This window comes from Barbus barbus (assembly GCF_936440315.1).
Source record: "Barbus barbus genome assembly, chromosome: 30".
In the NCBI taxonomy this organism is placed as follows: Eukaryota; Metazoa; Chordata; class Actinopteri; order Cypriniformes; family Cyprinidae; genus Barbus; species Barbus barbus.
Window position 1 is genome coordinate 7921028 of NC_136758.1, and position 25965 is coordinate 7946992.

Below are 25965 nucleotides of genomic sequence, written 5' to 3' on the forward strand. Positions count from 1 at the left end.
TCTCCGCGCGACACAGATCACCTTCAGCAGCCGGGCGGAGCAACTCACACCTCCATCTCTCTCCACATGCATTCATTTAGCAGACGCTTTTATACGTACATGCTAGACAGGGGAAGATTAAAGAAAAGAGAAAACATTTATTTTTTTAGGATGGAGAAAAAATTGTCATTGTATGAGCATTCCGGATAGGGGTTGGAAGATCAATGCACCAGCCAGGAACGATGAACGAAAATGTTCTGGAAAGTGATTTTGTGCCTCTCTGTGATGATCTTAAATATACAGCATCGTCTTATATAAGTAACGTTAGTCAGCCTGACACTGGCTTCGATGCATTACAACCATTGAGTTAAATACTACTAAGTTGGCGTGCATTTGGTAAAAAAATTATAAAAACAAAATGTATGGATTTCCTTAAAACATCCAGGTGAATGTGCCTACCTGATTATGTCATCGTTATGTCCCAAATAAAATTTCTGCTTGTGTTCCCGTGTGTTGTACACAACTCCGACGCCGGCGACGAAGTAGACGATCTCCTTGGCGGCGGTGTAGTACAGGTTGTTGCGGCACTGGTGTCCCCGGTAGCCGTAGACCCACTCGAGCCGTAGGTGACAGCTGGGAGCTGTTCTGTCAGCCATGTTCGGTCGTGTTTTGCTTCGAAGCGAAGGGCTGGTGCTTCTTCATTCACCGTCACATTCAGTCCCGTTTATCCGCTCAGTCCGCTGTCAGCGCAGCCCCGTCCGGCCAAAGACAAGCGGGTCGACGACATGCTTCAATTCAAGTGAAGTGCACAACTTTAGGCGGTTTGCATAACGTTAGGGCAAATGCTCAGTTTTATTCAGACGCTGTAAATAGGCTTGTGACACGTGCGAGGCATGAAGCTACTCTCTCTACTTCTGATCGGACGGGTGGCTTTGCTCTAGTGACATGTCAAAACCGGAGAACATGGATTTTTCGCATTAGTTAACTGGGACCGGCCAATCGCGAGCGGCGGTAGTGACTGACAGAGAGTCTGGCCAATCAGGTCGCGAGGATGAGTTGAATGAAAATGTGTGGGCCAATGGCGAGCAGGAGGAGGAGGGCGTAAGGCGTCTGCTCATTTAGCACAAACTGCAGTTTAATAGCTTTTATTGTAGGCCTACTACTACAGTGCACTAGTTTAACTCTGCGAGGTCTGAACTCTTGCTGACCTTTACAAAACCAGTATACACAATGTTTCTGTTAAAGACAGAAAACGGGACAAAATAAAAAAAATCTTATAATTATTTTTCAAGTTTTCTCACATCAATGTCATTATAGTATCATATACACATATCATACAATTTTTATACATATTTTTATTATTTATAGTTTGTTTTATTTTACAGTTTTAGTAATTTTGTCATTTATTTAAATATATACAATTTAAATGATTTAAATGTATATATAGTTTCTATTAATATTTATTTCTAGTGTTACTATATATATCCGGTACATCAAGTTACTATATTTAATATTAAATATGTTAATAATAGGCATGCTAATAAGAAACTAGTTAATAGTGAGAATTGGTCCTGAATTAGTGCTGTCAAACGATTAATCGTGATTAATCTCATCCAAAATAAACGTTTTTGCTTACATAATATATGCGTGTACTGTGTATATTTATTATGTATATATAAATACACATACATGCATGTATAAATTTAAGAAAAATATTATGTTTATATATTAAATTATATGAATATAAATATATACATGAAAATATTTTATATATATATTGTATGTGTTTTTATTTGTATATACATAATAAATATACACAGTGCACACACATATATATTATGTAAACAAAAACTTTTATTTTGGATGCGATTAATTGTCTGATAGCACTTGTCCCTATACTAAAGTCTTACCAATATTTGTATACTTTATTTCAAGTAACCTTTTTTTATAGCTTTAGTTTAAGTTAATTATAATAACCCCATCTCACATATTTTCATTGTTTCGGTTTTCTCTCTTTTATGCATGCATGTGTTCCATGGGAGAAAGTAATTGTAACAGGTTTGATGTAACATGAAGGTGAGTAAATGGGCGAATGGATGCATCTGACATACATGAATAGCATATGATGGCCTTAAAACATCGAGCACTGGGTCACATTCTGATACTGACGTAACCAGAGGTGTTAAACCATGGTCCCGATTAATTTTGGGCCTGGTGCATGAATATGTAAGTAAGGGGAGTCTTATATGAGACCTGAAACCAATTAAAAATGACAGAGACAGAAAATTTAGTAGGTAAGGACATTTTCTATTTGATAGCACAACGAAGGCAAAAGTACAGAGACAAAAGGTAAATCTGTGTTGAAGGCTGCCGTTCTCTCAACCGACTCAGACTTGGAGCATTTTTTTTAGGATGTACAAAATGCAAACTTAATCTGAACACATTCCCCATCAATCATATAAACGTATTCCAACACACTTACTATAAATACCCATTGCAAGCAAGAGGCTACAAGTCCAATTTAAAAAAACAAAACGCTAATTATTATTGAAATGGCATCAAAATGATAATGACCACTTAATTTGTATTCCATAACAATGGAGTGAGTTACTATAGAAAATGATATTACACAGTTTGGTATACCTATGAAAATATTCATCTTAAAAAATGGACCCCATCGGAACAAGAAAAGCATTAACATAAGGTGCAAAGGGCCAGTGGAGTGGCACTAAATGTTCACTTCATATAAACTGACCAGAATGGGAGCAGAGTCCATTCGCACCGCTCTTGTTTACCACATTAAGACATTGCTTGTCAAATATCTCCACACATTCATTCCTCTCACAGTGAACAAAAACAAGCTGTTGGTCTTCAAACGTGTAGGAGTAATCCATGTCACTTCATGGGCACTAAGTGGGCGACGTTTCTTTTATAAACATGAATACAAAGAAGATGATCATTTTTGTAATTGGATGTCCAATTTACCAAATCACTGGCTGCAAATCACTTTTTGGCTTTATTACATTTGAATGAATGCATAAATTACTGCTAAATTGTTCAGATGGTTTTAATGACATTGATGTTAGTGCTAAATAAATATTAAAATTAATTAGTGCTTCAACTGCCTCATGGCATTTTACAAAACAGATTGATTTAAATCAGCAACCAAATGCAATGTTTTGCTAACGATAAGATGTATAAAACAAATACTTTGTATTCATTAGTGATTTTCAAACAAGTTAGCAATTATTCCATTTATAATGAAGAATATGTTACAAATCTGTCTATTTTCCTTTTAAACGAGGAATGGTAACCAAGAATCAAAGCGTTGAACCCTTTGTAGATGAGCTGTGGTCTTCTTTGCAATTAGAACAAGACAAAAAACTCCCAACATATACATTAACATCCATCTTATGCAGTTTGTTCAAATATTTCAAGGGTGTGCTAACCTGAAGCAAAGTCATAAATATGACTTTCAAAACTGGATCATATACAAAACACATATTGAAATTTTAAAGGACCGTCTGCTAAAAAACACCACACTCATACAGGGAATGTCAGAATATCCTCTTGCAACCGTCCAACCAAACGCAACACTGATCTAAAAAAAAAAAAATTAATTTAGTAGAATTTTAGAACTTTCATAAAACTATTAAAACGTTAATGATACTGGACAGTTCACCTGAAACTTCATCGTTCAGTTTCCTCCCAACTTCACACAACACCTTATGATATGATGCATTGAAATGCACATGAAAAATGTCAGGTGTCACAATGTTTATGGAGGGATGATGAAAGTCTTCTGGAGCATTATGAAAAGATAACGGAGCGTCACTAGATCAAACGCAGTGGCACACAGCCTACAAGATCTCTGTAGATGCTGCACAACGATATACACTGTGGATCATCACAATATAGGATTGCCACTAAACAGAGCACAAAGACATTTCAGGTGTCCTGTTTGTGTTCAGTTTCACTAAAAACACTGATATGCCTTAGTCTTTCCCATCAGCAACAAAAGAAAAAAAACTTCAGAACCTTTTCCAGCTTCAGTATCCAACATGCCTAGTGTGTCAAATGAACTAACATCCACTAATTTTGCACTGTGCTTCAAATTAAAACTGATTTTAAAAAAAAGCTGCTTATCAATGTTCATTTGCAAAAAGTTCACATTACAGTACGGAGTTGTTAGACTGAAGAAAAAGAAATGAAAAAATAAAACGTATACAAAAGGCATAGGAGACAGAATCCAATGCCCTTTATCAACATCATTATGATTATTCCCAATTTAGTTTATTTTTGATTACAGATATTTTATAATAGTTATTATTGTTATTGTATATTATTCAGCTTGTCTTCACAATTTGTTCAGGGAAGGACGGCGGGACAGTGGGGAGACGGCAGTCATTGTGACGAGGCTTTAGTGGCTATCGTGGACACGCAGTGCTGTTGGAAGTTGGGGGACATGGCCGTGTTGCAGCCCAGTCTCTGACGTGGGCCTTTCAGACCACCGTCGCCCTCAACGATCCAGGGGCTGCTGTCCGACTCTTTGCCGAGCATGCCGCAGCACTCCTGGGATGGGGCGCAGTTGCGCTCTCCTGCTCCTAAAGCAGGCAGCTGGCTGGGAGGAGGCGGGGCCGAGGAGTCGCTGGAGGAGTGGTCTTGGAGGACGCTGATAATATGGTTCAGGAGATCATTAAAGAACTCTGGGACACCCTCATATCCTGGGAAGAGTAAAAACAAGTTCAAATTTGTGGTCATGAAGATGTTTTTTGAATGCAAATTGTTTAGTGAGAACATGCTATGAAAAAAAAATTGGTCTATGCAATGTAGTCAATGTATATCAATGTAGACATAGTTATGCTTGTGTGTGAGACAGAGCCGCTGTTTGTGTGAAGTGAGAGTTTGTTGTGTGCTTGTTTGTGTGGGGTTAAATGTGGAATTTAAAGGGGTCATATGACATTGCTAAAAACAACATTATTTTGTCTATTTGGTATATGCAATGCGTTTATGTGGTTTAAGGTTGAAAAAAGACATTATTTGCTCCGCCTTTCTGAAACATGTCAATTTTTACAAAGCTCATCGTTCTGAGTGCTCTAATTGGCCAGCTATCCTGTGCGTTGTGATTGGCCGAATACCTCAAGCGTAAGACAGAAATGTTACGCCCCTTACCGTATTGTGATGAAATATAATTAGTTTGTGTTATTAAATTGCATGACCTCAAGAAAACATGATATGGCTCTCAAAATATACCTGATTTTTAAAAAATATGTTGAAAAATATTTACATTCACATGCATTCAAAATGTAGAGAAAATATGTAATTACTTTCACTTAAAGCAAAAAAAAAAACTGGAAATGGTATGAAACTGTCAGAATAATGTGACAAACCCGTTATTTAAATATTTCACAATACTACTGTTTTTACTATGTTTGATCAAATAAATGCAGCTTTGGTTCTATTTTGATCTTTCAAAATATATTAAAAAATAAATCTTACCGACCCCAAACTTTTGAACAGTAGTGTATGTGCGCAAATTGTAAGAATTATTAGAGGTTTTGTGTATATAAACTCTATCTGGCATGGGAGAAGTGCCTTGCAGTTAGACAGATAACAGATACACACCAGGGAATGCATTGATGTCAATGACTGCGTGTTGGCCCGTCTGGTTGTTAATGATGACGTCGATGCCGAAGAGCGAAACACCGAGAGATTCCCGAAGAGATTTACACAGTTCCCTAATAACGTCATCATTCGGTGGCTGCGAAACACCTTCTACATTATCCCTCTGTCAAAAATGCATAGGAAAGAACAGATTCTGTTATGACCTGAAAATTATTACAATTATTACTGAATGGCTATGCTTAAATTCCCACCTGGATTTGTTGTATAAATCTTTAGTGAACTTAATACTTTATGTAGACTAAAGAGAACTGAACTTACAGATGTGAGGTCAGAGGACGACTCTGGCTTGGACACATTGTGGCTATTGAAGAAAATAGCTTTTCTGTCTGTAAGGCATAAAAAACAAACAATAACACTTCAGTTGTAAGTCAGTTAAATAAAAGTGAATGTGTACGAGTGCAAGTGCACAGGAAGCCACTAGACAGCAGCAGAGAGCTGCGGTTCAGCTGAGAGAGTCGAAGCTTCGGGAGTGCCAGGCAGAGAGGGAGAATAAATAGAGTGAGGAGGAGGAGGAGGAGAAAACACAAAAATCTACTGCCAAGAGGATGCTGAGATTTATGACCTCCCACTCAAATGGCAGTAAAGAAATTCATTAAGGGAGACAGCAACCCACCATTTAGCCTTCCTTTCTTCTGTGCAGACATCAAAACACCCCAAATATTCATGATGTACATCTATTAATCCTCAAATATAATATATTTTTAAACCTAAGATATTTACTCTTCATCTGTATAGCTTCTAAATATGTTGTTTCATATTCGAGTTCTCGTTGGCTTTACACATATTATCTTTAAAAATGATATATATATATAATCTTTAAACATAAAAAATATATACACTGAAAAGTACTGCAGCAAAAACTCTGATTTCCTGAATCTTACTGAAGAACTTCACAAACTTGCTTAAGAAATTAACCAGCTTTTTTCTTCAATTCTTCACAGAATTCTTAGAAATCATTAGCAGCCTGATCTGTCTTTAGAAACACTGCACCTCCCTTTTTTTCTGTGTTTTAATTTTCTAAACAGGTTTTTTCCCATTTGAATACTGCTGGAAGGCAAGGCATATGTATTTGTGCTTTGTGGAGTTCAGCATGAGTTTAGGCACAGAGCTGACCCTGAATTTGCATTAAACTAACAGGTCGCTTTCCCAGTAACCGTAACTGGTTTGCATGGACTCCAAGTACATTAGCATATGCAAACGGACCATACTTTACAGCAGCCTGCAGTGGAAACCAGACTCGGGTAAGCGCTTCTGCTGACTGGGTAGCAGCAAAATTTGATCGACTCTTTTCACTGCAAAGTCAGCTATGCAAAGACATCTGGGTTATACAGCGGGAATGCTATAACGTAAATCACGCCTAAACAAACTGAACGGTCCAATCGAGGTGAAACGAACCATATCGCAGCAGTGGCCTTTCATGGAAATAACATTTATAAAGAGCTGAAGTGTGGGCTGAAGGTTTACCAGATGGTCCAGAGGGGAAGTTCTTGAGTGATGGTCTCTCCACCACAGTGTGCGACTCGCCCACCACGAACACCTTATAGAGCACGGCATTGTGGTTTATAAAACTCTGGATGACACACGGTGGCTTCACGTCCTTTAGGTCCTCTGCGTTGAATATTATAGCCATCTGCAAAGGAACAGAGTGAGAAGAGACAGAAACATGAACTTATATATTCAAAGTGATGAATACACTTAAAAATAAAGCTTCCAAAATGGCTTAATTCCATCATTTTGGGGTCCACAAAGAACATTTGAGTGAACATTTCAAACATTTTAATAATCTGAAGAATTTTTTCACTATAAAAGAACTTTTTGTGCATATCAAGTGGATGCTAACCAAATCTTAGGTGTAGAGTTGAATTTTCCTTAGTTACTTCTGAGGTTCAATTTCACTTAGAATGCCGACTTCAAAGGAGGCTGCCTATGTAGGCAGCTCACTGGGTTTTGAAACATTGCTTTGTGCGTATTAGTGTTTCGTGACCTCTGTGGTCACATTTCACAAAAGCAGAGTTAGAAAAGTCTCTTACCTCATGAGAGTTAGTTCCGTGAGCAACCCGTGTTTTGCAAACTGTGCAAGATGAGAAGAAAAGAAAAACACTCTAAGGTGGTGAATGAGTTAATAATGCAACTCCTAAAAAAAGGGACATTAGTGAAAACAGTCTTTGTAGTCAGGAGTAGTCCCCTCAGTTTCTAAAATCAAATTTAAGACTTCTTTTAGGCACAAATAAAATTAATGCCATAGGTCCAAACTGAAAAAAAAAACATGCAATCTCAAAATAAATCATGTATATCAGGTCATTTTACTTAATTAGGCTGGAGCACACATACAAATGCAAAACAGGGCATGTTTAAAGTAAAACATGTTTCTTATTCAATATATATGTAAAGTCTGGGGGGGGGGGACATCCATTGTTCAGGATGTTGTATTTTAATTTTAATAAAAGATAATTTAGTAAAATCCATATAAGCTTTACAGACATTTATTGGAAAGGGTCAGTGTTGCCAAGTCTGTACTTTTACCACAGAATTTGGTATTTACACTGTTGGGTTGTTTTTAAGTCTAGTTTTAAACAACAATTTGGCTTTAAATAATCTTTTCCATACTTCCAAACAATTACTGAAAATTTTGCACACTTTTCATGTTAATTTTTTCATGTTAGAAATATGCTGGAAATAAAAATTACATTAAAAAATAGCATTAAAAGTAGCATTACAGCTTTAGGTTTTGGATTTTGCCGATACGTGAAAAGCAATAAAAAAATTATTGTACCAAAATATTATACTACCAAATATATAAATACTGAATGTGAAATAATGTTCTTAGTCGTTACTTCCTGTGAGAGAGCAGCGTGAAAGAAGAGAGAAGCCACAAGAGCTTCCGTTGAATTAAATACTAGATACAGCTTATTGCGTAACCAAAATACCAATAATAGCAGGAAAAAATATATTTTGCACATAATGGAGGGATTTATATATACACAAACCCGAAATATACTATGACTCTTATTTTAAAAAGGTCGCTTTCCTACCAGCTGCACATTCAAAAAGATAAGGGAGATCAAATATGCAGCTATCTACATGGTGAATTCACTAGACTACCTTGAACATTTCGCCTCGCATGAAATTCATGATTGTGTGGATTTCCTTTTGAAATTAATGGGTTTTACCCACCAACATTTGTAAATGTTACTGCACCTTTAGTGCGGGATTTATAGAACGAGGTCCCTTGGTTAAACTTTATTCTTTTCTGTTTCAGAAAGGAAAAGGTTGGAACTTACTGAAAGGGAATGTAAGACCGTGCTGCTTGATCTGCTCCAGCGTGTCTGGGCCACACTCACTGTTCAGCACCATAAATGGAGGAGAACAGATCCTCACATCTGCAGAGAGCGACAAGAGACAGGAAGAGACAGGTTGAGTCCTGCATGAATGTTATATGAATTAATGAAATTTCATCGAGGTCCATGCTGGTTTTGCACTGGTCTAGTAGGTGCACTGCCATCAGAACAGCAAGAAACAGAGGGAAAAAGCAAAGGTCAAAGTGATGCTCATCATATGACCAAAAGCTTAAAAAAACAACAACAAAAAAACTGTAACTGAAGAGGTCTAAAATACATGAAAAACATTATCCGTTAGCATTTTTATTTATCTTAAATGGCAGTTAATTGGCTGACACAGGAACCTAGAAGTATGTCATTTGAAATCTGACATCTTTGCACATGGGGCCACAGAGCTTTAAAAAATGAAATAAATTAAATTAAATAAAAAGAATGAAATGAAAATTGGAGGGCAATGACAAAAATGTGGAAGTTAATGTTATTTTTAGATGATATGTTTTTGATTAAAGATTACAAATTAAAAATAAAAAATTATGTGCATGGGCAAATTAATATATATATACACACACACACACACATACACATATATACACATATATATATATATATATATATATATATATATATATATATATATATATATATATATATATATATATATACACACAACACATATTTATAAATAAAGAATTATCCATTTTAATTTTATGGTAATTTATGACTACCCGCAAGTTATACCAACAAACACTAATAAATTCAAATATACCAAGCATTAAATATCACATGTGACCCTGGAGCACAAAACCAGTCATAAGTCGCACATTTATATTTGTAGCAATAGCCAAATATACATTGTATGGGTCAAAATAATCGATTTTTCTTTTATGCCAAAAATCATTAGGATATTAAATAAAGTTCCTTGAAGATATTTTGTAAATTTTCTACTGCAAACATATCAAAACTTAATTTTTGATTAGTAATATGCATTGCTAAGAACTTCATTTGGACAACTTTAGAGGCAACTTTCTCAATATTTAGATTTTTTGCACCCTCGGATTTTAGATTTTCTAATAGTTGTATCTTGTCCTATACTAACAAACCACAAATCAATGGAAAGCTTATTTATTCAGCTTTCAGATTATGCATAAACCTCAGTTTTGAGCCTTATGACTGATTTTGTGGTCCAAGGTCACAAATATCAACGCAATAAAACTCCCACTGACCAGTGGTGAAGATCATTTAAGAAGGGAAACGGGAAGCAAAAACTATTTAAAAGACATTTGAATTGTTGATTAGGCAGGACTAGTTAGATGAGAGTAACTAGATGCATTTACAGAGATGATGTTATTTGGTAAAAGTATATATGTTATCCCTCGCGACTCTCATAAAACAACTTGTGTAAGGTCTCCTGTAATCAATTACCCCTCTGGTTGCCTTTACTTCCCTATTTATTTTACCGAATGGAGAACAATGGACATAAGGCACTAAGCCTGACTCGCTCTGCATAATGCAGGAGCCAGTCAATAGAAGCGCAGCAATTTGACCCGTGGGTTCAAGGCTTTGTTTGAAAATACTGTACTCTCACTGTCCTGGGTATCGCTCAGATGAGCAAACAGACGGAACAAAAGCATCAATAGCTGTGAATGAGTAGCTAAGTTTGCAAATTCCAACTGGAGGCACATTATCGGAGAGGGATGCATCATCAAAACAGAGATGCATACTGGGCTTAACTTGGGAATAGGCTCTTCTGACTTCCGAAGAGGTCCTGTGAATGAATCTGCTTTGTAGCATTACATGCTTTCAGCCGGATGCCAGTCATGCTGTTATCTAGGCAGATAAGGCATGCTTTAGGAGGTTTTTTAAGCGTAGCACAGGAAATGAGTTGAGCTGAGCCTCAACAGGCCGATGACACAGTGCGCTGATATGATCACGGTAAACCGCCTGTGTGGAGAAGTAGCAAAACTGATGATGAGATGCTTTTCAAAGCTGAAGAAAACACTCAACATGACTCGAGGGTTTTAGTACACATTATGAAACACTTTGACACAGCTTACTTTAAGAGATGGCAAAATAACACTTTTCTAAACTACTGAAATATTATGAAAACTTCTTACAATTTTAACTAACCATTTCTTATTTTAATGCATTTTAAAATGGAAATTATTTGTATAATTTTTTAGTGCTGTCAAAATCTAATCTTTTGTAATATTATCAATGTCTTTACTTTTGATCAATTCAGTGCAGCCTTGGAGAACAAAAGTATTAATTTCTTTTAATTAACAGTAGGCTAATACTGACCCCGAACTTTTGAATTGTAGTGTAACGCAATATTAACTCAAATGAGCAAAAACAGTTAGTCGACCAAAAAGGTCAGTACTGATTGGTCAAAGTCACCCCTGAAGGAACAAAATCGCAAGCTAGCCATTCACTTCCTGTTTTGTCTATCTAGCTTTTGAGTTAATAAATAATGGTATCGCTGTTGAAATATCCGGTAGTGTTGAAATGGAGAGAGCTGTGCTGGTTTTCTTATCAGAGCTGGTCCATTTATCCAGCTGCTAGCTTTTTGTTCTCCTATTCCAGAGGAAGCTTACATAAGCATTTATGAAAGCCTGTAAAAAAGGGCAGCAGCAATCTCCGACAAGCGGTTAAGTGGTGTGAGCAACCTACGATTACCATTTATAAACATTTAAACCACAATGAAATCCAGACTTGCGTGTTCGGGTGGGAAATATTTCCAGCGTGTTGTTTGTTTTTAATAAACTGAAACAAATATAGTAATGCACTTGCAATAGAAGTATGGGGCACCGTTTATGCAAATATGAAAAATTATGAAGTATCAAGACCACGTAAATTTAGTAAACGTGTAACGCTCATGCGATACACTCAAATGATGATGTTACGTAACTATCTATCCTGCTGAAAAAAACAATAGAACCCTACCCAAGACACAATAGAAAATGTAATAGATTTAATGGTTCTAACGGGAATTGTATTGGTTTTAAACGGAAACTATAATGGTGTCTACTGGTATGTAATGGATTCTATTGGAAAAATGCCCAAAACACACTAAAAAAAAAGGAATTTTGTAATGGTTTTACTTGAAAAAGCTAATGGTTCATAATGGTATTTTAATGGATACCACTGGAATTTCTGTGATGGTTTCTATTGGGCTTCTATTGTTTTTTTTTAGCAGGTACATGTACTGTTTAGTCGAAGCAAACCATAGCCTAGATAACCCTAACCTAGATGCTCAAAAAAGACAATTATTCCTGTCCAATTCACGTAAATGCTGTAACAATATGTAGAGGGTTATGTTTCTGGAACAGTTGCCCCATAGACTTGCATTGTGCTTTTTTCACCATCTGTTTTTCGTCTGATTTTACAAACTGAGGGCCAGGTCGAAATTATTTCTGTGGCAATCAACAGCAAGTCAGATGCAAAGTTCTGCAAGATAATTGTGCAAGACTTCAATGCAGAGATGTTAGGTAATTTTGATGGCTGCGAATACGCAATTTATTATTAGAAATGTAAATTCCATTTAAATTAGCCAAGAGCTGTTCTGTAAATAAAAAGGGAAGAGTAATGAGATCCTCTTTAGCAGGTACAAACGCTTAGTGAGGTTCCTGTTTCTGGCTCAGCGAGGGTCCAGGATCAATCTCCGCTCTGTCTAAACACTTCAAGCTCTCTGCAGACCTGCCGGAGCCAGCCGAGACGTTTATATGACATTTATGGAATGTTTAGAACACATTTATAAATTGGAGTTTTGGCTCCGGACAGCATAGACTGGAAGTCTAATATCATATGAGCCTCTTCCTCCATCCATTCATACCTTCGTTTCGGGTGATAGTGGTTTTGTCAAATCTGACTATTCTGTACTCTAAAAATCTAATAAAGGTTAAACTGAATGTCTAAGACCAAAATTTCCCACAAGGAACGGGAAAAGTGTGCAATGTCAGGTAAAACAGTACCAAAACTGAAACTTAAAAAAAAAAAAACTTTGTTGATCAATGGTAATAAAAGGGAAAGCTAAACAATGCCATGAAAGCAGATCCAGCAATGAATTAAAGGTGTGAATCGTTGCCTTATAAAGGCTGAAATACTCTCATGCACAAACAAATGGTGTCCTGCTTCGTCTCCATGGACAGAATGCAAGACAGCAGGACCATGTTTAGGTGAAGCTCTTCAGGATGTGCATGAGTCATATGTATGAGAGTGGAGCCAGAAAAAGTGGCGCTAACCACTAGGCGTCTCATTAAGAAATAGACTAGAAATAAGCGTGGACTCGGATGACAAACAGCATTCATTACAGCACCAGTGCGTGGGCGACTTCCTGTGCGCTGGTGAACACAGGTGGGAATTCATCAACTGATGCACAGATCATAGATCATAGCTCCTTTCCAAAAACCTAGTGAGCTACCAAAAGGTACAAAATAAAAAAATAAAAAAATAAAACCCACAATCCTCAGTTCAACAATTCCATACAGAATTTTAGATTTCGTCTTTAGTGGATGTTTGAAAATGTTTGGTGAAAATGATCTGTAGCATGCCTCCTGTCCTGCAGATGTCAGCGAGTCCATGGCAGATCCTCTCAGAGGCACATTCAGCCACTCTCACTCATCTGTCTCAGTTTTATTCACAGGATTTCGCCAGCTCTACATTCCATGTCACCTCGTCCCTCTTACTGGAAATAAACAGTGCCCATGGCTAACTTTTTCCAGGCAGTATTACACTTGTCCATTTGTCTAGTTGCGAGAAAACCCTCATCACCTGTATTATATGTTAAAAATGTTAACAGAATGTGTGCAGTATAATATACAGTGCAGTATTTAAATTAAGTATTTAATTTAAAATCACAAAATAAAACAAATAAACAATTTAATAATAATGATAATAAATTATTATTATTATTATTATTATTATTGCTGTTTTTTTGTTGTCGTTTTAAACACTGAATAATACAATATGTTAACCAGAGCATGAACAAATTACCAACTAAGGCTGCACAATTTGGGAGAAAAAAAAATAGGGATTTTTACAATTGTGATTTAAAAAGTTCTAAAAACAAATCTAGGTTGCTGTGCTTGTATGTAAGGCTGCAAAATTTGGTCATCAAAGGCGATTCATCTGCGAAAATTAAAGCGATATTGCATAGCATCTCGTCAGTTGGCTTTACTGACGCGATGTGCATGCATATCGCATGCAATGTATCGCCCAGCTGATTGGTTCTTTTTGTATCAGCTGCCAATGTGCTTGCTGTTCAACATTCAAATACTTGATTAGTGCTTGCTGCAGCATGTTTCAGAAACCCTCCACCTTCCCCAGCTCCCCCTGCTACAGGGTGAATTATGTAAGCTGTATATGGGGGTTATTATGTGTTATATGTGCAGCAGCAGTATTTCTTACATGCTCACAGCAGCATGTTTGTGGATGTATTGGCAGTGGCAAGTCTCAGTACTTGCTCTGCCGCACCAGCAACAAGTGTAGCAGATGTATTCCACCAAGACAAAACACATTAACTTTGCCATGTATATTACCATGCTAAACTCTCAGAGAGTTGTCATGACAGAATTATTATTTTTGTATTATAGTTGTTATTGTTAAGTTCTTCATTCAGCACAATATTGCACATTACACAAATGTGTAATTGGTCAGCGCCGCACTGGTGAGATCATTTTGGGCTGCCCCATCCATCATAGAAACACGTTTTCTCTATGATGTTGAGTTGGACGCTTGGTCCATTGAGCCATGGCAATGACAGTACGGCATTAGCTCTGTACCACTGCGTGTTTCGTCCCATATTTGGTGCGTTTGGTTTCCCCTACAAAAGCATGTTAAAGCTATAAGAACTCAGAGCACATGCAGAGATGGAGTTTGTGTGGAGCAGCATTTACTGTGAATCAAGCCACTCTAAGATGCTGCAAACACTGGTGGATAATGAGCTGCTCACGTGTAAAAACACAGTGCTGCACTTTACTCGCAGCACATATATTCAGTCACACCCTCTGTGATCTGATAAATCGCACTTAGCCATAATCGCCTTTTCGATTTTATTTAGATTAATTGTGCAGTCCTAAGATTAACCAATAATACCCCAAAACAAACTGCATTAATTGTGTGAGATTACATTTTTATGCATATTTTTAAAATCAGTGCCAGCACGCATTCTTAGCAGACAATAAAACTGACGTTGCATAAAATCATGCAAGCATAAAAGCCCACAATGCATTGCAAGACATTTAGTGAAAAACTGAAGTGAAGATGAGAGAAATGTTGATTATAAATATATCTCAGTCAATGCCGAAAACTATTTTACCCAATATGGTGTGAACGCTGCTATGCTTAGAATATCTAGAGCGGCTGCCACTTGTGTTGCTATGGTAACCACTGTCAGACATGCTTACTGTTGCTAAAGAGAGGGATGTGGCGCTGTGTCCGCCTGTGAATGTGAGAGGACCAAACAAACAGAGAGGGTGACAGATGGCCAGGGTGTAATTTGGTAGTTGTGTTATCTGCAAGTACTGAAGCCATCCAATCTAGCATTTACATTGCAGCATGTTTAACATTGAGATGTCAATTTAACGTGTTGCAGTTTAAAGCGTTTAGTACCACCTGACCTAAACGAAAATTATTCGAATGATTCTCCTACAATTGGAGAAAGCTTTTTGTGAGTCTACTGGTAATCCACAAACACAGAAGATAAACTACTTTTAATCTTGACACGGTGTCTAAAAAGGGACATTAATAGGGAAAAGCATGACAAGGGCCATGATTTGGCAAAAAAAAAAAAAATTATTAATTAATTTAATTTAAATAAAATTTAAAGACAACTCAAGAATGCTACGTTTTGAATTCTTCATTTCGGGTCTTTTTCAGAAAATACTTACATATGTGATTAATTGTTATTAATTTGGTGTATTTAGAGACATATCATGTAATTACTTTGATTTAAATGTTTGCAGAGAAACCGAACATGTCTTGTTTTTGCTAGATAAAGAGTGGGAGGCACTGATATCAGGGCAAAAGAAGAAAAGGAGAGACACAGACTGGGGGCTTACAGATGATTTTGTTACATAACCATCTGTCACGTCTGGTTCAATAGAACCCGGACACACATGATGCCCACAAAGACAAATACGCGCCTGCTCAAGGAAGAACCAAATGCTTTCTGTGGAGGGGAGATGAGGCTGCTATCATACGGGTGTTCTGGAGATATCGACTATTTAAGAGATCAATTCACCCAAAAATGAGTTCATTATTAAGTGTCATTATTCGCTCAGCCTTATATTGCATTAAAACTATGGCTTTCCTCTGGAATACAAAATGCAGGGTTGTCACTATACCATAATCATGTTACGATATTATACCAGCTGAAGTATCATGAAACAGTGCAATATTAAATTAATTTATAATTTACGATCAGCAATGGATTTTTTTTTCTGTTCCGGATATGCACATAAACTGCATTACAATCATGCAGTTACCAGAGACGGGACACGCTGGAGAGGGACGCATAAAAGAGAGAATAGATTAGGCACGCAGCAGAGAAACTTCAGAAAACAATGCAAAAGCAGCAATAAAAAAAGCACACAAAAGCTATAACTCATGCACTATATTTAAAGTCTCCTGAAGCCAAATGCAGCGGATTGTAGAATCAGTTAAGATCCGATCAGGTAGAAACCAATTTTGTTAACTACATAAAAGTATTTATTTACTAAATTAGATTCGAAGAGCAATTCATTCACAAACTAATCAGATACGGTTTACTTTCCGAATGAACAAGCAGACCTATAAGGTGGCTCTTAAGATTTCCAGTGAATAATGACTTCAATTTCAGTCTGTTTGTCACACGAAACTATCACATGGCTTCAAAATTAGTGCATGAGTCATTTCTACGATACGTTTGTGTTTTTTGTAATTTTGGATCTTGACCGCCCCAGTCCCCAATCTCTTATATATATGGAAAAGAGCAGTCAGGAGGATATTTTCTAACCTTGTTGAAGAAAAAAGATAATGAGTGAGTAAATTATACCAGAAATTAACATTCTGTGAGAACTATTCTTTTAAGCAAAGCGAAAGAACGGAATATGAACATGTTGCAGGTCAGACTCAAACCTGTTTTACCTGCATGAGCACCACAGCTCAACATGCCAACTGCTGTGTTACAGCTCTGACCAGATTCAACAGTTCATTTCATCCCCATTCAACTACAAACTCTGTGCTTTTTTTGTTGGGCAGATCCCCATTGGTATAACCTGAAAATTGGGTGCTGATCACAGTACCTCTCATGCAATCCTCTATCCTGTGCACCAGCTGGTAGGATTTGCAGCGGTCCAGTAGAGTTCGGATGGCTGGAAGTGGGTCAAGAATGATGGTCTCTGGGTGAGCATCAATATAATCCTGCAAGACCAGTGGAACAGGTCACAACAAGGAAGGCGTGCAGGTGACAGCAGTCAATAACGTGACTAACTGATATCTTCTCACATTACTTACTGGTGTTGTTAAAAGGCAGTTATCTAACAAGTATAAACTGGCATGCATGAATGAACTCGCCACACATACGAAAACATGTACACATGAAGCCCGTTACACTGCTGTTATGTAAAAGAAACAACCTCACAGTCTTGCATTCAGTTGGCATACATAACCACTCACTGTCTTTCTCTCCACTACCCCCATTCACTCCAATCATATGATAACATTTGACAGAATATGAGGAAATGCATTCTTTTCTCATGCGTTTTACCATTTCCATCAGTCATTTACTGTCATTTATGGAAAATGTAGTTGCTGATCCCAGTGTACTGATTGTTAGATCAAATCAACTCACATAACAGAATGTGCAAAGACACATTCTACCAGCGCTGATTAAATGGGCAAAAAAGGTTACACAACAGCAAAAAAAATTTAAATAAGATCAAGTTTTCATAGGGTTTAGAGTAAATATTATTTCAGTGTTCAGCTCATTCTGTGTCTTATGTAAATCTATGTAATATACATTAAGTGCATGCTTAGTGGAGTGCAGTCTTAGGAGAGAGCTTTGTTTAAGAACATTAAGAGGATCAGCGATTTAGAGGTGAGTACCTGAGGTGACATTTCATAAGACGACAAAACAAAAACAGTTGTAGGATGGGAATCTGAATTAAAGTCGAAATCTGAATTAATATATAATAAAATTAAATATATCAAAATATTCACACTTGCAACGAGTCAAAAGTTTGGAATAACTATAAATATTATGTCTTTTTTATGTTTTTGAAAGAAATCTGTTCCCAAAGCCAGCATTTATTTGATCAAAAATACAAAAAATTCATACTGTAAAATATTACAATTTAAAATAACTTTTCTATTTTAATATATTTCAATTACAATTTATTCCTATGATGCAATGCTAAATTTATCAGCAATTACTCCAGTCTTCAGTGTCACATGATCCTTCAGAAATCATTGTAAAATGCTGATTTATTATCAATGTTGAAAACTGCTGTGCTGCTTAATATTTTTTGCAAACTGTGATACCTTTTGCAGGACGCTTTGATGAATAAAAAGTTCAAAAGAACAGCATTTATTCAAAATAGAAATATTTTGTAACAATAAACATTATATTATTATGTAATTTTCGAATTTCAGAAGCCATGGAACTGAGCTGTAGGAAACGAATGTACACAAATTATAATACAAGATGGAAAGATAAAAAAAAAAAATTATATTATTACACTGTCAGTATATTACTGTACCAGCACATCCCTATAATTTGAGGTTGAAACTATATATAAAAGAAAAACTACATGTAGTCTCTTTCTGAAAATAAAAATGAGGCTGAAACTTTATGCACTATTAACAATGCAAAACCTCTCTCACGATGATAAATACTCATACTTTCACTTACAAGTGAATGGCAAAGACATCACATTTAGGTAAAAAAATAATAATAATAGAATCGGAGTCTGAAGCTAAAAAATAATGGTCTGTGACCATTATCTGTGACGGTGTGTGACCGTCATACACTAGGTTTTAAAAAAAAATCAGTCCAATCTGCAAGTTGATTCTGTCTTTCAGCAACAAGCGTCAACTTATGCAGACAGTTAATCGGGGGAAAAATCTGGGCAAAAGTTGTGTAGTGTATTCCAGCCTTTAATCAGATTGAAATTCCTGCATCCTAATCAGAGCTGTAGATCGAGGCAGGGGCTGAAGAGCACAGCACACATCAGACAGGCCCTCTGCACGCCTCTCACCTGCACACGCTGGACCAGCAGCAGGGACTGGGTGTCATGCTGATCTGCTTCCAGGATCAGGTCTGTTAGCTTGTGAATGATGACGTCCAGGGGACCCTGCTCCTCTAACGGCTGACTCAGGTCAAGCTGCAGAGAACGGGAAGGGTGAAAGGTCATCATTTACACTCAGAGCATGAATCTACAGCAGTGCTGACAAGGTCAAAGGTCAATGATGTTAAATACCACTGAGTTTAATATAGATTAACACTACATGTACTGAACAAAATGATGTCTACTGATCCTATTCTCTGTGTTTCCAGAATAATATTAATGCATGGCTGACATATGAATATGCCTGTAGAATTTGAGTTCAAGAAAAACAACATGAAACAAATTGAAGTTGAGTCACTCTTGCAGACAGGACTGTAAAACTGCATTAAAGGGACAGTTCACCCAAAAATTCTATCATCCTATTATCACCCTTGTGTCAAACCCCAAAAATGTTTTCATCTAAAAAAAAAAAAACACAAATATATATATATTTTTTTAAATTCTCATCCACACAACTAAAATGTTCAAATAATTAATAATTAAAAAAAAGGATAAATACAGAGAACACATCAAATATTGTAAAAGGTGAGTGAGAAAATGACAAATGTTTCATTTTTGGGAGAACAATTCCAATAAAGATTTTTAGAACTTTAATAACATCATGAACGAGTGCCTCAAAAGGTGAAAAGATAATGTTGTATAAGCATTTTACCACTTTTGCCACCAAAATAGCAAAACTAACTATTTATTTTTTACTTTATTTACCAATTCAATATTGTATCATACACTATTTTGTATTATTTTAAGTTAAAAAGAACATTTACACTACTGGTTGCGATTCTGGAATTGAAAACAGAATATATAATGCTATAAACCAACTAATTTAAAGCAGTATTGCTGACTTTGATAACCTCATCCATGTCCACAGCAAGTGGAATAAAGAGTACAAAGATATTACATGGCAGTAGTTAATGAATAATGAATGTAAACAATAAATGTGTTATAGTGTCACATGTAAATTTGTCTTGCGGCTGGCTGTTTTAGAGTATTATATGATCTTGTGTTTTCATCTTATATCATTAAAAAGAATGTGTCTTGAGTGTACAAAAAAGTACATAATGTTTCCATTATATTTTCCAATGATCTGATCAAAAAGCTGAATCCTTATTTGAGCTGTTTTTGAATCTCAGAACGCTGGTACCTAGAGATCCACCCTGTCATTTCTGTGACAGATTAAACGAGTGGCATGTTTAAAATCAATTTGCACAATAACCCTTACATTAAAAAAATTGCAATAGACTATTTATGGCCGAGAGCTGCAGGGACACAATCCATTTCCTTGTATGGTTGAATGTTTAAACCCATCTGACTTTCCACAGCGGCTTTATATTTAGTTGTTTTTTCCCTTCCACTCGTTTCCAGCACGGGCCGTCCCCTGAGTGGGCAGGCATCGATGTTAAAGGGGTTATATGATGTTGCTAAAAAGAACATGATTTCTGTATTTGGTGTAATGCAATGTGTTTACGCGGTTCGAGGTTCAAAAAACACATTATTTTCCACATACTGTACATTATTGTTGCTCCTCTATGCTCCACCTTTCTGAAACGCGGCGATTTTTAAAAACTCATTCATACAGCAACTCCAGACTACACGGAGCTCAAATCCCAAGGTGCTGATGTGCTGACAAACCTGTTCTGCCTCTGATAATCTCATGCTTACTGTACACGGACAGGCCGTTCCACCACAAGCCCTGTGGACAGTGGAAACACACTCCTGACAGCCTACTATTGTGTTTGTCCCTGCTAAGCAAGGTAAAACACTGCGACTCTCTCTCTCAGACAGTCTGTTGGCTAAACAGCAGCTCCTCCTTCACGCGGAGGGGCTATAAATTAACAGGAGACAGATCTCTAATATAGAATATACTACAGTTACTCAGTGCATAATACTTCATGAAGACAGGTGCTGGAAAATCAATACAGTGATATAATCAGATCAGATCAGTTCTTACCAGTACAGGTATTTCATCATACATTTATGAGGAAATCTCATCTCAACTGTTGCACTGTACAGAATATTGTACAGTCATTTTTTACATTTGAGAGCAGAGCTTTGTTATGCTGTTATAAAAAAGGCATTTTAATATCAATATAATACTCCTATATTCTCAAAGTTTTGTTCACAACATAAAACAAGTAAACTACTTAAATACTGCTATAACAAAAATATAAAAACTTAGTATCATCCTCATCATTGATAATAATAATAACAATAATAAGTTAATTAATAATGCAAAAATACAATAATAAGCATAGTTTTTGGGAGAGGTCTGTATATATAGTTTTGTGTTCCATTAACCACACACACACATATACATATATATATATATATATATATATATATATATATATAATATTATATTATATTAGGGCTGTCAACGTTAACATGCGATTAATCTAAAAATGAACGCATTCATATTTTTTTACGCAAATTAATCATTTGATAAGGTTTGACCCCAACTTCTTGCCGTCATCGCAGCGCGGAAGGTAATCCATCATCGCCTGCGTCCCAATGTGCACACTAACCATCCTAAATTCTATATGATATTAGTAATTTTCAATACTATTTAGGGCAGATAGGGAGGATAGTATGCAAATTGGGACACAAGGATTGTGTGATTATGAGGCGCCGGGCTCGACAAAAGTGAAGCGAACACGGAGAGAGAGAGCGAGTGTGTCCGAGAGAGAGAGAGAGAGAGAGAGAGAGAGAGAGAGAGAGAGAGAGAGAGAGAGAGAGAGAGAGAGAGAGAGAGAGAGAGCGAGCACGGGAGATATGTATACTCATATGTGATAAGGGTAAAGCAAACCAGTGTTGCCAGGGTTACAGTTGCGGGAAAAATTACAGAGCCGTGGGTTGTGGGTTTTTTTGGGCTATTTTATAATGTACCGCGGCCGCCCAAAGTGTATACACATGTGGTCGCAAAAGGAAGTTATTACACTCGATGGTGGTTTAATGTGAGTTCTATTAATCTCATAAACTGTTTTATGTAGCATGACGCTAATGTTAGCTCTAATGCACATGCAGAACAGGTCAAATTCTTCTTCATAATGCATTTTGTCGTAATACTTCATGTAAGGTCGCAAGAAAATGTTTTGTTGTATTTATTTATTTGTATTTTGTTGTATTTATTTATTTTATACATATACACATACATACGCACGCACACACGTATGGGGTGGGCGATATGGCAAAAATATATCACAATTTGTTTTTATATATATATATATATATATATATATAACGATTTTATCACGATTCTTTGTCATGTTGGTTTTACTATTTTGTCTGCGCAGTGCAGCCAAACTAATTTCCCTATTATAAAGACAAAGCCTTTCAAGGTAACAAAATGTCAAAAAGAATGTTGGATATTTAGGTCAAAGTAGGCGAAGATAAAAATCTTTGTCAGTATTTTATGTTTGTTATTAAAAAATAAGAACAAAGATACACATTACAAATACACATAATATACAAATAAAACAAACAGTGCTTTATTTTCAGGTACAATAGGCATATCTAGCAGGAGCATTCAGGAAATTGAATGAACAAATTAAAGCAACTGTATTTTTTTCAGTCAAGAGTAGCGAGTTAATTTTTTTCTCTTTGTGTTTTGTTGTTTAACATTAAAGAATACAAATTCTGTCATCTGTCTGTCGATTCGGTCACAGTGTTTTATATATATACCATCATTTACTCAAAAGTTGTTTTAAACCTGAATGAGTTTCTTTCTTCTGCTGAACATAAACGCTATTTTGAAGAAGGTGGAAAACCAAACAGTTGCTGGTCCACAGTGACTTCCATAGGATTGCAATGTAGACCAACAACTGTTTGGTTTCCAAGATTCTTCAAAAATCTTCTTTTGTGTTTAGCACTAGAAAGAAATTAATACGGGTTTGGGACAACGTGAGTGAGTAAATAATGACAGAAGTTAAATTTTAGGGTGAACTATCCCTTAAATGACAGTCGGCAGCATGTTTAGTACTGTCCCTTTAAGTTTAAGACCTGCACGTATCTAATATGTGCGTAATGTGTGAGTGTTTCAATACTTCTCCAATGGTATTGGTATTATCTTATCTTTTCATGATGCTAAGACCCACTTCCTTTTCTTCATTCATGTCTGTGTAGAGACACACGACCAATCAGTTATTCACGATGCTTTACGCCATCCGAGACACAAGTAACAAAACACCAACGTCTGTCTGCCTGCTACTCAAGGCACTACATGACCTGTGACGTCCGTCTCTACATTAAAATGCCTCTCCATAGTCTATTTTCACTTAATGTTACACAGCCAGAAACCAAATTTTATAAGAAAATAAATAAATAGTATTCACAGCATGTCAGATTCCTCCTGTCATTACTAAACCATCCTGAGAGCTGATAGCAGAAATGAGCAGGCAGAGGTCAGAGACTGACCCGGCGCTGCACCGATGACTCAAGCCCGAAGATGGCTCCCGGAGGGAGACGTGCAGAATAAAACCCAAAGATGAATTTAGGTGAGCTGTTCGCCCAGTAAGGCCCTAAAGCTGCCATGAGTTAAAATCATCAGGACAAGAGATGATTAGAAGCTGCAGTAGCAACTTTGAAAGTAAGCCATTAATGAACCACAGAATTAAACACAAGGAAGTGCATTTCTGCCTGGGTGAGGCCAATTTGATAGCGGTTAAACATTTGGAGCATAGTAATAAATGTTCCTTTTTCAAATCTATCGTTATTTGAAACACAAATTAAGATATTTTGAACGAAACGTAAGGGGATGTTCATACAGAACACGTCTGTGTCTAAAAACATGAGATGTAGCGCTCATGAAAAAAAAAAAAAAATGTAGCACAAAATACCGTTAAATAAAACTACTGCCATGCCAGCTTGCTACTGTTAAAAAAACTCGCAGAGCTTGCCCCGCCTCTGGGGTCTTCTGATTGGTCCACTGTTTTGGAACGGACATTGATGAGAGGCAAAAGTTGATATTCTTTGAAATTAAAAACGTGGCGCTCATGTGCGAGACGCTGCAAAAGATGCAAGACGTGAGCATGACAGTCATACACGTCCATCTATCACATGTTTACATAGAAAAACAATGGAATACATTAATATACATTAATTCACATTAAAGCTACTGAAGTTATTCAGTCAAGAGAAGTGAATGGTTTGCTCTTTAACATTACATAAACAACAGCAGGTTTGCATTACAGGCTTTAAAGACCAAATGCGGGTCTTAAAGCCTGTAATGCAATTACCTTCCCAATTTACCATATTTGATGCGCTCTATGAATGTGTTGATATGTGAATAAAAGCCTAATTTAAATATGTTCACATACACTCTCAGAAAACTAAAGGCACACATTTAACCCTAAAGGTGCATAGAGGATACATATTAGTACCTAAAGTGAAAAAATTTGTACATTTTTCAAACGTACTGCTTCAGTCACAGCTTATATGTACCATTTTTGGACCATATATGATCCTGGACCACAAAACCAGTCTTAAGTGTAATTATTCGAGAATTTCGAGAGATGCATCATCTGAAAGCTGAATAAATAAGCTTTTCATCGATATATGGTTTGTTATGATAGGACAATATTTGACGGAGATACAACTATTTGAAAATCTGGAATCTGAGGGTGTAAAAAACAAAAATTTAAATATTGTGAAAATCGCCTTTAAAGTTGTCCAAATGAAGTTCTTAGCAATGCATATTACTAATCAAAAATTAAGTTGTGATATATTTACGGTAAGGAATTTAAAAAATATCTTCATGGAACATGATCTTTACTTAATATCCTAATGATTTTTGGCATAAAAGAAAAATGGATAATTTTGACCCATATAGTGTATTTTTGGCTATTGCTACAAATATACCCGTGCTACTTAAGACTGGTTTTGTGCTCCAGGGTAACATATCTGTGTGTCTTCAGTTCATATTGATTACTTTTAAGCTGTCTTTATGAAGCGTCACATTTTAATGGAATATACATTTTCAAATCTCTCAGGTTTCATTAAAAATATTTTCATTTTCGTTTTGAAGATGAACAAAACGTCTGAATTTGTTGGGTGAACTATGCCTTTAATGGCCTTGCTGATGTCATCTGAAAAGAAAATTATTTTGGACGTGGACCAAGTTGTTACATTTTGATTCAAAATTACAGAGACATCTTTTTTGGTGTAACGTGTACTGATCAATAGTGCAAAATAAAACCAGGAATGGGTATTACAACTTAAATAGCGTTAATGTTGCCATCAGGTTGACTTTAAATTAGGGATGCACGATATTATCGGACTGATATCGAAATCGGCCGATAATGACTTTAAATGTAAATATCGGCCTGATATGCAAAATTATGCCGATATGTCTTGCCGATAAGGGGAAGGGGTTAACTCGCATGTGCTCAGGGTGTGCTAGCGATTAGATCACGTCAGCAATGTGGCTCATTCTTGAAGCAAAGTTTTGTCTGAATGATGAATAGATTGACTGTTTTGGATCGCTGCATTTAATGTGTGAAGGCATGTACAGAATGACACGTTCGGTGTGGGATAGAGTAAACAGTTATAGCACAAGCAGGGGCAGCAGTGACAGCCTCCCCCAGGTCCTAATGCCCGTTCGGTAAGGAGTTTTAATAGTAGGGGCGCAGTTGGCCTACTTCTAATTA

At 36.5% G+C, this 25965-nt stretch overlaps 2 protein-coding genes across 4 annotated transcripts in view; both read right to left on the bottom strand.

The window, feature by feature from the left end:
• The window catches only part of LOC306850000 (echinoderm microtubule-associated protein-like 5), a gene marked incomplete at its 5' end in the record, with an annotated part of 83084 nt that extends 82449 nt beyond the window's left edge, over positions 1–635 (bottom strand). For both annotated transcript variants that reach the window (XM_079385406.1, XM_079385405.1), the window contains one exon: positions 439–635. In XM_079385406.1, the coding sequence (XP_079241532.1) occupies positions 439–635 (197 nt within the window). The remainder of the gene's footprint in view (positions 1–438) is intronic.
• Positions 636–3332: 2697 nt separating this feature from the next.
• LOC306850810 (inositol-tetrakisphosphate 1-kinase-like) overlaps positions 3333–25965 on the bottom strand; it is a 43695-nt gene continuing 21062 nt past the window's right edge. For both annotated transcript variants that reach the window (XM_079386706.1, XM_079386707.1), the window contains exons 4-11: positions 19235–19360; positions 17282–17399; positions 8946–9044; positions 7695–7735; positions 7129–7294; positions 5923–5990; positions 5605–5767; positions 3333–4703 (exon numbers count right to left, since the gene is read on the bottom strand). In XM_079386706.1, the coding sequence (XP_079242832.1) occupies positions 4384–4703; positions 5605–5767; positions 5923–5990; positions 7129–7294; positions 7695–7735; positions 8946–9044; positions 17282–17399; positions 19235–19360 (1101 nt within the window). In that variant the 3' untranslated portion in view covers positions 3333–4383. The remainder of the gene's footprint in view (positions 4704–5604; positions 5768–5922; positions 5991–7128; positions 7295–7694; positions 7736–8945; positions 9045–17281; positions 17400–19234; positions 19361–25965) is intronic.